This window comes from Cajanus cajan, chromosome 6, assembly GCF_000230855.2.
Source record: "Cajanus cajan strain Asha chromosome 6, NIPB_CcT2T_4, whole genome shotgun sequence".
Classification (NCBI taxonomy): domain Eukaryota; kingdom Viridiplantae; phylum Streptophyta; class Magnoliopsida; order Fabales; family Fabaceae; genus Cajanus; species Cajanus cajan.
This window is the reverse complement of record NC_138522.1, coordinates 8,758,705-8,773,271: the sequence shown is the minus strand read 5'-3', so window position 1 is coordinate 8,773,271 and position 14,567 is coordinate 8,758,705. Positions and strand designations below refer to the sequence as shown.

The window sequence follows — 14,567 nt, the reverse complement described above, 5'->3', positions numbered from 1 at the left end:
ATGTTATGAGATCCTTTGGCACCACATGCATATAAAGTGAAATTTGTGTCCATTGCTTTTGTGTGATCATGAGTATTGTAGATATTTTGATGTTTATTATATTACTTCTTTAAGTTATAATTGTGATGAATATTGTATTGAACTATTTATATGTATATTAATACTATGTTGTTGCTTGTGTGTTGTTATCTAGCTCTTTCCCACATTGGTAACCAAAGTGAGACGTTTCTCACTTCCTTATTTGTTGTGTTCTATATGTGTTTTACAAGTGTGGATCATTTTGATGACGATGTCGATGATAAGGCTTAAGCCTTGTGATATGCTTGTGATTCGAACTCTGATAGGATGTGACATGGAGATTTAAAGTTATGTTTTGTAATTTTTTTAATGTATTGCCTATTTATTTTTTATAAAAAAAACTTGTTAATCTATTGGAGCTTTGGTATGGCCTTTGGTTAGCCATTTGATTTTATTTTGTTTTGGTTTTCGTGTTAGTTAACTCTTCTAGAACTTGTTTAAGTTTATGAAACAAATGTGATTTCTCTACCATTGGAGGTGCTTTTGAAAACCTTTTATAATTCTTAGAACAAAGTTTTATTCAAAAAGTTTACTATTTTACAATTAATTATGTGTTGATTAGCAGGGTAGAGGGTGTCATAGCAAAAACCTTAATAATAAAAAATTATGGTCCGAATGAAGAATTAATATACAGATGTATATAACATAACTCAATTTATGGTTATTGCATGTAGAAATTTGACAACATAACTCATTTTATGGTTATTTTAGATAAGAGAAAGAAATTAAGTTGTTATGCTTACACCAACAACTATTTATTTCCTCATAAATAGGGATGGAAATAGACTTAACCATTTAGTCTATGAAAATTAGGTTAGACCTTAAGAAAATAGGTCATGCTTTCATTTAAAGTTATTTAATTAAACAAAGGTTAGATCTTAGGCCATTTAAAAAAATATTTTAGGTCTAATAGGTCAATCTATTTAAATAAAATAAATAAATATGTATTATTATTATTATTATTATTATTATTATTATTATTATTATTATTATTATTATGTTATCATCATAAATGGCCTGTTAAACCTTAAAATTTGCTTATATTATGAAAAAAATATTAGACTTAACCAAAGTCATTAACATAATCTTAATCAAGGATTAAGGTTCAATTCCTAACTTGAGAATGAAGTTACAACTATAAGTAATACTTTATCTTTATAGAGTTGTGTTTATCTTAAGTAATTGATAAATAAGAAAATTGATACTTAGATGTTTTAGTTTTTTAGGATTTTTTTTAATATTTTTCTTGTAAAGTTACGATAATTGACATAGTAAGAAAAGTGTTGGTAAAAAGTTGGAGTAGTTGAGTCCAAAAAGTTGAAGTTCTCACTTCTCAAAGGAGAAAGACTCGCTAAAACGAATCACTTTACTTGCTTAAACAAAGATATATAGAAAGAACATACTTTTAGGAGTTGAAGGTTCGCTTAAGTGCAAATCATATTAGTCACTTAAGAAAGAGATGTCATAGGACACGCTTATTTTAGATTTGAAGACTCGTTTAAGTGAACCAAGACATGATAGAGAGAATTTTCACTATTATTCAAAGGCTCACTTAAGCAAACTATCTTAATTGCTTAAGCGAGTAAACTATTCAAACTCAAAATTAGAGACATATAAAAGGTCTAAAAACATTAAAAAAAATTATTAACTATTCACATATAATAAGTTATGTTTTCTAAAAAAAAAAGAGAGGAGGCAAAAGTTCTCATCATGAACACACCTTGGAACTCACTCCTTTCTTTTATTTGTTTCTTAGATTGATCATGAATATCTAATTCACTTGTGTTGAGGATTGATATAACCTAACTTCATGTACTTTTTTAGATTGTTTATTAAGGTTTTTAATTCAATTAATTATTTTTACTTCTTTCTCTTAATGCTTAATTTGGCTTAATCACCCTTATATGAACTAGAGGAATTGAATGTTATAGGGAAAAACTCTTTTAAAACAAAAAAAAATGAAAAGAAAGAAAAAACTAATAAAGCTTATTACTATAATAGGGTAAGGTTTATTAGTAAATGTTTAAACCTCTAATCTTAAAGCAAATTGTTTAATTAACTTCTATGAAATTAAAATGTTAATTAAGTGGTTTAGAATATATATATATATATATATATATATATATATATATATATATATATATATATATATATATATATATAAAATCAAGCATGCTAAGCATCACTATAGGACAAAGACATTATAACAATGTTGAAATCTCAAAATCTACCATTTATTTGCAACACACGTCCAAATATAATAAAAGGAGAAAAGAAAAACAAAGAACTTGGGGGACTAGATCAAAACAAAAGAAAAATGGACAGAAATAAAAAGAAGATAGACCACAATGGTAAAGTGTCTTACCAAACAAAATCAATCCTATGTGTTAAATCATGTGTTACAAGTTTACCAGCACACTAATTACACTTTAAAAATATGAAAAGTCAAAAATTACATCTTAAAACACAATATAAATTAACAAAAATTAGAAACTTAATTTATAATTGATTAGTACCTACGAGAAAAGTTAATAATATCATATCCTAATATCTTTGATTTTCGAAATCACAACCCAAATTAATTTCAATTTTTAGTATCCGCAACTCTAAAAATAAAATTTTATAATTCTTTTCAAATCAAATCATTTTAATTTTATAAAATCAAATTTTTAAACACAAACTTTTCTTAACTAGCATTATATTGAAATTGAGTTAGTATTAAGTTTGTTTTGATACTTAAATTTAATTTTTTTTTTCTATTTTACTACTAATTTTGGTATTCTTTTCAAAAACATTAACACACTCCCATTCAATGTCAATCACATGCAGCGTATCATATTGATACATAGGGTAACATTTTTTTGACCAAATGAAAGCTATATATGAAGGCCATGTGCCCCCAGGTAACATTTAGAACCTCATTTCATTATATTCACTCTACATTGATCCTTCGAGTTCCACCCGACGATAATTCGCCATTGACTCCTGTAGTCAGATTATGGATTTTCCTTCAATAATAATTAAATTTCTCATTAGAATATTAAAAATAATATCTTTTTTAGAAATATTAATTTGTGAATAAGTCAAAATAGTAACTTCCATTTTATTTTATTTTTTACTTTAATAGATATAAATAAAACTTTCCTATAATAATTAATTACAAATTTTATTTTTAAACAGAAATCTTATTTCTACGAATAAGATTCTTAGGAAATTAATTTAGTTTAAAATGAAAGTTGATACTCTTTACCAAATATCAATATCATTGACCACTAGGGTTAGCTTAGTGGTTGGGTAGAGAGGAGTTAGGATAGTTAAAAACATGAGGACCTAGGTTCAATCTTTATTGCCACCATTGTAATCTTTCCCATTTTTACAAAAAAATATCAATATCACCTTAAGTTATTTTCCAACTAATCTTCAAAATTATTAGAGTAAAATTGATCTCTTTCAATAAAATATTTTTCATAACTAGGAAAAAGATCAAACCATAATAAGTAATACACATAAATTTTTTAGCCTTGCCCTTACTGGATGTCCAACGATGCTAATTTAGATAGAGCAAGACGAAAAAGCCTTCCTAGTTAATTAAATAAAAACAGACTAAATAATTGTAAAGTAGCAATGTTAGAATCCTTGTATGATGTACATAAAAGATAAAAGAGCAAAGAACGTGTGGGGTGAAATGAGAGGGCATGCGTGGGGAATGAAGGAAAGATTAAGTTTATGGTTTAGGGTTTAGGGTTATGCATGGTGGTGGGTGGTGATGCTGCAACTTTTATTATTAATTGAAAAAGCGAATGATGTGTGATCACCGCCGACACATGATGAGTGGGTGTCGCATTGTTGGGCTTTTCATTACAACATGCAATTGTGGTCCAATGCCCCATTTCCCCTTTCAGGCCCACATTCCTTCACCATATTCTCCCCTTGTCTCCTGTTACCCACCTCCTAAGTTTATCCTCTACACAATTCATTCACACTCTTATTCATGCTTCCACGATTTCAAGTACCCCAATTCAAAACTATATTTATTCTTAACTCAATCTAGTATAAAACTATACATTCTTAACCAATTGTGGATTGGTTAAATATTTTTTTTTAGTGGTTTTGTTTTTGGATCACCTTATATATGATTTACATTTTATAAGACATTAAGATCAATATCAATCTATTTGAGAATGTCATGGATTATCTATTCTATCATCAACAAGTTCGTATAAAAAGATATAAAATATAAGAGATTGTCAAATTTCATTCCAAATTTTAACTAATAAAAGTAAAGAGACTTGATCAATTATATCATCCTCATAGAATATTATATGGTTTACATCTCATAACAACTCCTTAATAAAAAGTTGGTTTTGTTTATGCATTTTTAAAATACAATTTATAAAATTATAAACACTTTCAAAATCTTTCTAATGAGACAAGACTCATGAAACATTATATTAAGTATAGGGTTTAGGATTTAGAATTTAGGGTTTAACTTATAACACTTTACGTAATTTGTGTTATCTAAGTTATGCTCGTCTTAAAGAATAAGTTTTAATATTTGACTACAAGTTTATGTCTCAAGTCTCGGACACAAGTCTCGTTCATGATTATTATGTCAATACTTATAAATTCACTTTACTTATTCTAGTACCTTTTTGGTACAAGAACTATTATTTTACTCTAAGTCCATAAAATATTAGAACTAGCCCTCAAGATTACATCTAATTCTTAACTTTGCACTAAAATTTTGTTAATAACCCAAAAGTTAGATAAAATAATTTTCTAACAAGTATTATTTTTATTAGTTTCTCCAATTATTTTCACTAATATTCTTTAAATTTCTTCATGGCCTTAGACTTCACATATTTCTTAAAGAAAAACTAATAATCATCAACCTCTCCAAAAATGATAAATATATTTCATATAAAACATTATGTTCGTAATGAAACCATAAGATCAACTTCTGTGATAATACTTCCACTAAGGGAATTAATCATATGCCAAATGAGATTTTCCTTCTAAAATCTAAAGTGCGAACTTATTTTGTAATAAACCATGACTGACTTAGCAACGACAGAAAAGGGATTTCAAAAAAGGGTATATTGGAATCACAATTTGGGTTGAGGCATGGCTCTTGTTTAGGAGTTAAGTAGTGTGGTCCCATTTAAGACTTAACACTCTTAGCTTCAACAAAGACTCGTAGGAGGAAAAAAATATAAAATAAAAATAAAATAAGTTTCTTTATGAGTTTTGAGTTTATTTAATAAATTTTTCTAGAAATGTTTTTAAGAGTCTCTTTGGAAAAGCTGTAAAAATTTATATTATTTTGATAATTAATTATATGAATAATCTTTGATTGCTATAATCTATTATAGTCAAAATGAAGTTTTCTTGAGAAACAATTTTAAGATGTTTAACTTCGCTTGATAAGTAAAAAAAATCAATTTCTTTTTTGTAGTAAATTAGTTTAAAGGAGAAAAGCTGTTGAGAAACAATTATAAGTTTTAAATTTTTAGTTTCATAAAAATAACTTATTTTTAAGAAAAAAAAGTTGTTTACAAATTTAAATTGTTGTCCCAAACAGAGTTTTTTTTGCAAACAGCTTTTTTTTCCCAAAAAAAAAAGCTGAAATGAGAGATTGTAATCTCTTCCAAACACTCTCTAAGAGAAAAAAAAAATGAAATAATTTTTTTCATAAACTAAAATTAATTCATGCACAAGATAATTTAAAGAAAGTCTATCCTATTAACTTCTCTAAAATCTTGTTTTTTAACTTATACATAAATTAGTTTTAGTTTATGAAAAACTTATTCTATTTTTTCTTCTTCTTTTTTCTCTCCTAAAAGTGATATGGAGAAGCTTATTCAAACTAATAAAAAATTAGCTTATAGTTTCTCATTTAGCTAAGCTAATTTTACCTTTAAAAAATTGAACTTTTTTTCCTAAAAATGGTTATGAAAAAATTTATTAATGGTCAATTTAGATAAAAAATTTTATAAGCTAATTTCTGTAAGTTATATCATACTAACTTGTCCAAAAAAAATATCCATAAAAAAATAAATTTTATTTTTCTTTCTTATTTTCTTCTATTGTAAAACAGATCCCAATTTAGTTGAGCTAGAAACAGAAATATTGGGAGGACAATTAAGTTTGAACATGGGCCAAATGGCTACAACCATGACTTGATTCTTAATCTGACAAAAATAATTTTTTTTCCTCCATTTGCAGGTAGAAGCATACATGTTGCAACTATTTGGAGAATTCCCAGTCGAGCCCAACTTCATGCCATTTCTTTTAGTGGGTTCAAACTTCAAAATAGAGACCCAATAGTGAATTACAAATACTATTAGTTTGATAGTTCTACCCAACCCATTAAGATAACTAAGGCCAAAAACGTTGTAGTATATATATTTTTTTATCACAGAAATTGAAAAAACAACAACTAAGGTCTTACAAATGAAACCCCTATAATATTCAGCTAACAACATAGATGTAAGATCTAGTGGACAAGTTTCCAAGTACACCACAAAATTCTCCCGAAGTCAATCGGCACATTGATTTCTTTCTATGTAAAAGTTGTAGCATATGAATAAAAAATAATAGAACAAGAGAAAGGGAAGTATTGCATGAATCAAAGGGTCTGTTTGTCTATTTGGTTAAATTTTTTCAAAACAATCTATAGGAGAAAAATATTTTTAAAAAATTGAAATAAATTTCTGCATAAGTTAAAATTAAAGTTTTTGAGAAGCTTATAGAAGAGGATTTTTATAAATTAACTTGTGTATAAGTTAATTGTATCTTATGAAGTAATTTATTTCATTTTTCTCTTCTATTTTTTTTCTCTCCTAAAAGCACTTGAACTAAGAAAAGTAAAGGCTGGATGAGATCTAGAAAAGGAGAAGCACAACAATTTACAAAGGGGCCCAATCACAATTATTCAACTTGAAGCATAGCTTGGTGCTCAATATGCTTTAAACAATGGGACCCCAGAGGAAGTTCTTTGAACTGCTACATGGCAATTATCTTAATTCTCAACCTCCACCTTGAGGACGATGTGAATCTTTTAGAGGGAAGTGTTGGACAATCATTCGCTAGACCATGTGGGAAATATGAGTCAGGGGCAGAGGGATTTTAGCTGTAAACAACCTTGCTTATATTGGAAGGAGGGTAAAATGGAAGATAAGGGAGAAATAGACAACAATTTAGTTATTTTGGGGTGGATCATTTTTTAAAACAAAAATCACATGTACCTTTTACACAGAATTCACTTCACAAGACAATTCAGTTCAAGATGCACAAAATCACATTATAAGTAACAAACATCTAAATAATCAAAAGTTGTTAGTATAAGTAATTTAACACTTATCTTTCTCATTCAAAGATTGAAATTCAATTCTCACCTTAGACCTAGAATGATAACTTGAAATATCACTTTTACTTTTAAAATTAATCAAATAGGTGGGACAATTGTATCTCCTAACTAAATAAAAAGAACCTAAATATTTAAGACAGCTGTGTAGATTCAAATCAAGTGGTTATCTTTTCTATGATATTTTCTTCTACATTTATTTTTCTTTTTGTATTTTTATATTGTAATTAGAGCTCAATTTTCTAACTCTCACCATAATCCCATTAGTAAATTCCATTTCCTATCAATATCTTATCGTATATAAATGTGGTAAGAATTGTTTTCAAATAATATAACAACTATTATACTAAATAGAACGGTGTAAGTTCTTAGGGAACCGGTTCACGACAAAATTACGCAGTGTCAGTATTATAGATTATAGATTTTGAGCGATAAATGAAACTCTGAAACCTTGACACGTGTATAACTATTGATAAGATTATCTTCCTAATCCACCGTTAGCACTGAGTGGCTGTGAGCCTGTGACAATGTTATCAACATATTATTTTTCTTCTCTCTTAAAAACACACATCAATTTTTATTCCTAGATAAAATCATTGTTTCTTTTAATAGTGATATTTAACACCAAAATATACTTTGGAAAACATCAACTGTACACACGTCTATCAGTGAAGTGGACCCTAAACTTCACTATATTTTACTTAAAAAAATAACCATAACAATCGGCAGTTATACATCATGTACCTGTTTAAATTTTAATATATGATCTAATTGATTATTCTACACATTGAAATAAACACACAAAAAATACCTACTTTTTTTTAAGTAAATAAAAGCTAAATCAATTTTGTTTATCTACGATGTCTAGATTAATAAATAGTATAACATAATTCAATAGATAATAGAGTACAAAAAGCATTGCATGGAGGGGGCAAAAGAGATTCTAAAGTGAACATGACAAAAATCAAAGATAAATTAACCATGCGCATTTGCTAAGTCAATCCACTTTCTTGATCAGATTTACAGAAACAAGAGCAACAATAAATGTATTACAAAATGCTATAATAGGGTGGACTATTCATAGAGCTATGGCGTGTAACAAGATTCAATTAAATATTAGAACCAGATCGTGGTGAAGATGAAACCACCTTATATTCCAGCACTTGTGCACAATTAAACAGAGGGGAAGTACTTGTTTAGATTGAAAGGCAGTGAATAAAACTCCTCACTTCTGCTGTCACCCTTGAAGGACTTGTACTTGTCCCACCAATGTTTTCCTCTGTCCTTCCTAATAGCAGCTCTCTTGTCTAAAGTGTTGTCTAGAAAATATGCCACAACACCCGCAACAAATGGTTTTGATTGGAATGGGACATTGATTATGTCATTGAACTGGCATGTACATAAAAATGTGATTGTAAGTATACTCAACAAAAGGTAATAAAAAATCATGGTTTTCATATATTATATACATCTTAGGATTAGGAGTCAGTTTGAATATAAGTCAGAAGTGCTTTCGAGAATTTTTCTACCGAAAATAAAGAGTTATTTTCGGTAGAAAAACTCTCAAAAATACTCATAAGTTTGAATCCAAATAGAATCGAAATATATTTTTAAGTCATTAATCTTTTGTCGATTTTTACTTTTAGTCTCTAAACTTTTCCTCCTATTAATATTTTTGGTTCTTGGGGTCAATATATTTTGTTCAATGGAAGAAAATTTTAGGGATTAAAGCTGAATAAAATTTGTTCAGGAACTGAAAGTGAAAATTAGCAAAAGTTAAGAGATTAAAAACATATTTAATCTTGCATCTTATTATCCATACCCATCTTGCACTTGTGTGGACTGGACCAAAACCATTGATTGCTGTGTACTCATTGAAGTACTGAGGCACAGACAAGCCCAAGAAGATTGAGAAGCCTAAAATGAATTTTGTTCTAAAACTGTTGAGGTTGCAGAACTGAAGAAAACTAAGACCACCAGCACCTACAAAGACGATCATAAGTGTAACATTATGTGATGTTTCTTGTAGGAATCAAAATAAATCAAAGTGTAAATACATGGATGAGTATATTTTAAAGAATCAAACATACCAACATAAGCAAAGAACAAGCAATACAGGGCAGCAATAATGGGAGGCGGGATGGAGGCAAAAACTGCTCCAAATTTTCCTACATAATAAAAGAAAAATTAGCCGATGTTACAAGGGAACAAAGTGTAGTAGGATAAGGAAAAATTAGGTATTCAAATTACAAACAGCATGTTTCATCAACTCACCAAGAATTGAAAAGAAAATCATAAATCCAGCAGATATTTGCACTACTCTTCTGCTTCCAACACGTGTCAAAGCCAGAAGACCTGCATTTTCTCTGTAAGGAAACCAACAAAATTCTTTTCATCAACAAGAAAGTTGTCTTTTAAGTAATGTAAAGTAATCGCGAATACAAAAAGAACAGTTTCAATCTTACACTGACACAGAGGACCCATTGACTGTTCCAAACAATCCTGATAACAAAATGCCAACTCCCTGAAAACATAAATAAGAAGCACAAGGAGTTATACTCGACTGTTCTACTTAATTTCTTGGTAAAAAGATCATTATAATATATCACTTATAAATGCATAATTATTTTCACAGATATTTAAATATTTTAGCACTAGCCATTTTCGTACCTGCCAACCGATACCCCGACTAAGAATAGATGGCGGTAATGGTGTTGCACTTGCATACCTATATACAGCAATGAAAGCTCCACTGGACTGTTTGTAACAAATGAAAAAAGTGAGTATTAGTAAATAGTGTAAATGAAGTATGCAGAATAGAAACTGCATAACACTAATACTAAGCCAGTGCACATACATACAAGATAATTCCTAAGAATGTCAACATGCAAAAGGCTCAAAAGGATGTAAGATGTAAGAATGATATGCTGTCCTGTGTGTGTCTAGCAGCAATGAACTGATAAAATTCGCAGAAGACCCAAAGAAAATGACGTATATAGATATAACAGAATAAATGAATAATTGTTGCATAAGAAAGAATACCAATTAATAAACAAAAAGGAATTCTTAATAGAGAAGATCTAATGAAAGAAATTACCTCTACAAGAGCAACAAAAGCTGCCATCATCATGGCAAAGGCTTCACCTGCATCAAATGAAGGTGCTCCCCATTGAAAGGGATACGGAATTCTTATCCTGCAAACTCAAAATGAAAAATTCTTCTCAATAAAGCTAAGCCTAGGTAGTAGATTCCCACCGACTAAAAAAACAATATCTCAAGGATCCAGTTGAATCTGACTTGAGAAATATCAATAATAAACATTTGTAAGCAACAACTGACAAGTATTAGAAATGAATTAAGAGTGATGCATGTAGCATATACCCATTTCAGTGTATCTTCTCAGTTAGCCACAAAAAATCATTCTAGTCAAAATACTACTTATACTGAAATAACAAAAATATATCTGCTGAATTTGGAGAAAAATGTTGAATAATGAATATAATCCAGTTTCATTTGCTAATGAACACGCAGAATATAATTTTACCGAGATTTGAAACTAATCCCTAAAAATAAAGTTTTCAATTGGGACCCTATGACCAATTGTCAATTATTTAATGCCCATTTTGCTACCGTGGATTAGATGGTGGCCAAATCAATCCATCCCTAACACCTGCTATGACAATCCCCTTGAAACACTGACATGACTGGGATTCTTAAACAAGAAATGGACTAAGTTGGCCACCCTCTTGTTCACAAATGTAAAATTGGTTGTCACATTGGCACACCAGCTGCCACCTGGGCAAATGCCACAGTTGACAATCATGATAGGGAACCAATTCAATTATTGGATTAATTTAAAAACGTGGTAAAATAATAAGGATCAAAACAGTTGCCACAGCAAAAATTGCCAATATTTAAGAGTTAAAACTCAATGAAATCGCACAACTAACCAAGGAGCAGCATCTATAAGTCCAGCACGATCAGTACGGCATGATAACTGAGTTTTAGGTGCAGCATCATTATAAGCCCCTCCAACAGTAAGTAGATGAGCATATATCCACACAATTACAATTGTAAATATTACAGCAAAACGGTCAAAGATATGTTTCCCCGAATGTAGCACATGGGGCACATACTGCAAGTGACAACCACTAACCAATTAACAAAACTCAAACTTATAGAAACCATCATGCTAGAAAACTAGAAGAGTATAGAAACCAAGAGAAAAATATCAACTAAGATCCTATTGCTGAGATTTAGAAATTTAGAAGACATTGTATATGCAACTCTGTCTCTACCTGTGAAACAAATACAAGCAATATAAGCTCAGGAAGTCCGATCTCTACACATTTAGCAACCTACACCAAAGTCAGGAATCAATATTGAAACTTCCATCAATTAATGTTAAACATTGATATTGTAAATTTGCAGCAGAAGGCTTACCCCAGGGAACCCTAACTCATACAGCCCAAAACCAACAAGAGATACCAAAGGAACTGACGAAAGTGGACTTAAGAACCTGAAACACCAATTGAACTTACATAAGATGGGAAAATTATACCCAATCACAAGATTTTTCAATTCTTTTTGGCTTTTGTACTAAATTAATCCAAATCCAATTGAATAAATCATTTAAGCTATAACATCCACTTTAAAGATCAATTTAACTTGATGGAACAATGGCAAAAGAGCCTACATAGCAAAGACATTCTTAAATATGGCTTACACTTTAGTTTACACATTGTCAAGACATGCAAAGAGTAAAGAAAGAAAAAGCATGATCATCCACGAGGTAAGAACTTTGGCCAACCTTGCAACATTACGCCAGAGACCACTGAAGCCCAGTACTATTTGAAGAGTTGAAGCAACAATAAGAGCACCCTGGATTGCCCTCATTATCCTTTTAAATTTCTGATTAGATAAAAAATAAGGAAAAAGGTTATTAAAAAGTTCCAATCAAATAATAAGCATAAAATCTAAAGCTTTCAGGTGGTTCAAAAAACAAATTTATACTATTCTATTTCCAACAGAATTAGCTCATAAAAAAATGGATATACAATATGATTACATATATGGTAGCAACATAAATAATATAGCAAGCACATCAACCGTGCATCATTTAGGATTAGATTTGTTTTGATCACAAGACCTCTATAGGATCTGGTTCACCACTGAATCGGCCAGCAAGGATAATTGAGATTGTGGTTGGAACAAAGGTGTAGGACCCCCCAATTACTGCAGGCAGTCGAGTTCCAAACAGTGTTTGCAATAATGTGTTAATACCAGCAACAAAAAGCAGTGTTTCGATAACTCTTGCCTTCTCCTCCTGCAAAAATTGAAACGTCATTTTTTATATATATAATTTTGGCTTGGAGGAAAAAGCATCTTCAATCCATTTGTTAGATTATCATAATATTCCCTTTCAAATTTTGTACAATTTGCTGCTTTAAATATTTAATCCATAGCTGCTTACATTGCCACCTCCCATCTGGGGAACAAGAGCGGTGGGAATGAGCACAGTTGTGCCGAGCATCACAAGAAAATGTTGAAAACCGAGAAGTATGGCCTCAGCTGCATCGAAATGTCCCCAAATTCCTCATCAAATTAAGGAACAAACATAAAAGTAAAGTAAATCAAAAGTAAAAGAGGAGGGTAGATTAAAGAATATGTCATTAAAGTGGCCAAATATTCCACTTAATTAGAATTCATTAACGACATTGTTCAACTATAAGTTCATGATTGTGTGGCATCAGTGATGTTATAAAAGGCCCCAAAATCCAACAATATGATATATATATATATATATATATATATATATATATATATATAATACTTAAAAAGAATTACATCAGTGGGGCAAATTTGGAAGTAGCAATCAAATTGTTTCCGAAGTACCAAATCTGGATCTGGAAATAACAGGAAAGGCCTTTGGTTTATATATATAATGAAAATCATTTCAACTAAACTGAAAACAGCACTTCAAAATTGGCTCCATTGATATTAAGAGTAAAAAGATGCCTGGATGGATTGCCATTGGCAGAGAGGTACAAAACTGGACTCAAACCCCCCAAAGTAGAAAAGGCAGTTCTTTTTCCTTTGTTTTTTCAACCACCTTAAGAACAAGGAATTTTCTTCCATTATATAAAAATCCACAAACTGGGAACTGAAAAGTAACAACTTTTATTTCCATCATCATTATTGTCAATTTTCTTATAGAGAGCCACTTTTGAATCTAAATAAGGAGAAGCACTCACGCCATGGAGGAGGACTAGTAATGCAGTAAGAAATATTGGGAAGCTGATCCTTTGGTGGGTGTGGCTGTGGCTCATCTGCTTTGGGTGGACCTCCTCCTCCTGCCATAACCTTTTTTTTTTCCTTCTCTTCCTAACTCTGAACAATGAACAAACTTTAACAATTAATGAACCTACACCAAACCCAAATCTAACACCAACCCAGATCCCCCAATGGCACAAAGAAAAAGACCACAAAGCAAAAAAAGTAGCTTTCTTACAATATGACTAGGAAATGAAAATGCAAGAACTAGTGAAGAGTTGAGCTGAGCAGGGGCAATGAAGTGAAAGCAATGGTAACAATAATTGCATAATTTAAGAAGGGAGTTAGAGAAGAGAAGAAAAAGAAAGCACCTTTTGAAAGTGTTATGAAGTCAAAAACAAAATGAGGTGCCCCCACCCAAAAGGGGTGGTGAAAAGAGAAGAGAAAGGGAATGCAGACGATCTTTGTTGTGGAGTGTGGAGTAAAGCAGACTCCAATGCTGGGAGAGAAACGATAAAGGTGTAAACAGAAATGAGCAGCAACAAAAATTATAAAAAAAAAATATATATTAGTAATGAATGAATGAAGATTCTCTTTCCTCTCTTGCTAGTAGCTACTACCGAAAAGTAATGTCCCTGTCTCTCTCTCACTAACTAGTAGCCTTGTTAAGTTATAATGTTGCTCTCACACACCCTAATTTACTACTTTCCAACAAATATTGCTCACATTTATTGTTTTGTTTCGTGTGGTGAAATTTTTATGAAGAATGTTTAGGTGGCCACTCTCATGTCATGCACACATGCCAGCTGAGCTATGCACACATTCTAGTATAGAACACTAACAATCTTGC

General features: G+C 30.5%; 1 protein-coding gene across 2 annotated transcripts; it reads right to left on the bottom strand.

Moving 5' to 3' along the window:
• Positions 1–8,393: 8,393 nt before the first annotated feature.
• On the bottom strand, positions 8,394–14,361 carry LOC109810765 (nucleobase-ascorbate transporter 6). 2 transcript variants are annotated; one of them, XM_020374321.3, is made up of 15 exons: positions 14,089–14,361; positions 13,699–13,834; positions 12,918–13,015; positions 12,594–12,770; positions 12,255–12,355; positions 11,888–11,963; positions 11,743–11,802; positions 11,395–11,579; positions 10,542–10,638; positions 10,115–10,201; positions 9,910–9,968; positions 9,719–9,810; positions 9,535–9,612; positions 9,267–9,427; positions 8,394–8,833 (listed from the first exon to the last, which is right to left on the bottom strand). In XM_020374321.3, exons 2-15 carry the CDS (start codon positions 13,802–13,804, stop codon positions 8,618–8,620), a joined length of 1,593 nt encoding a protein of 530 aa, XP_020229910.2. In that variant the 5' UTR covers positions 13,805–13,834; positions 14,089–14,361; the 3' UTR covers positions 8,394–8,617. The 2 variants fall into 2 exon arrangements, with proteins under 2 accessions (XP_020229910.2, XP_020229911.2); XM_020374322.3 differs by having other exon boundaries at positions 13,956–14,094.
• Between the last annotated feature and the right edge of the window lie 206 nt (positions 14,362–14,567).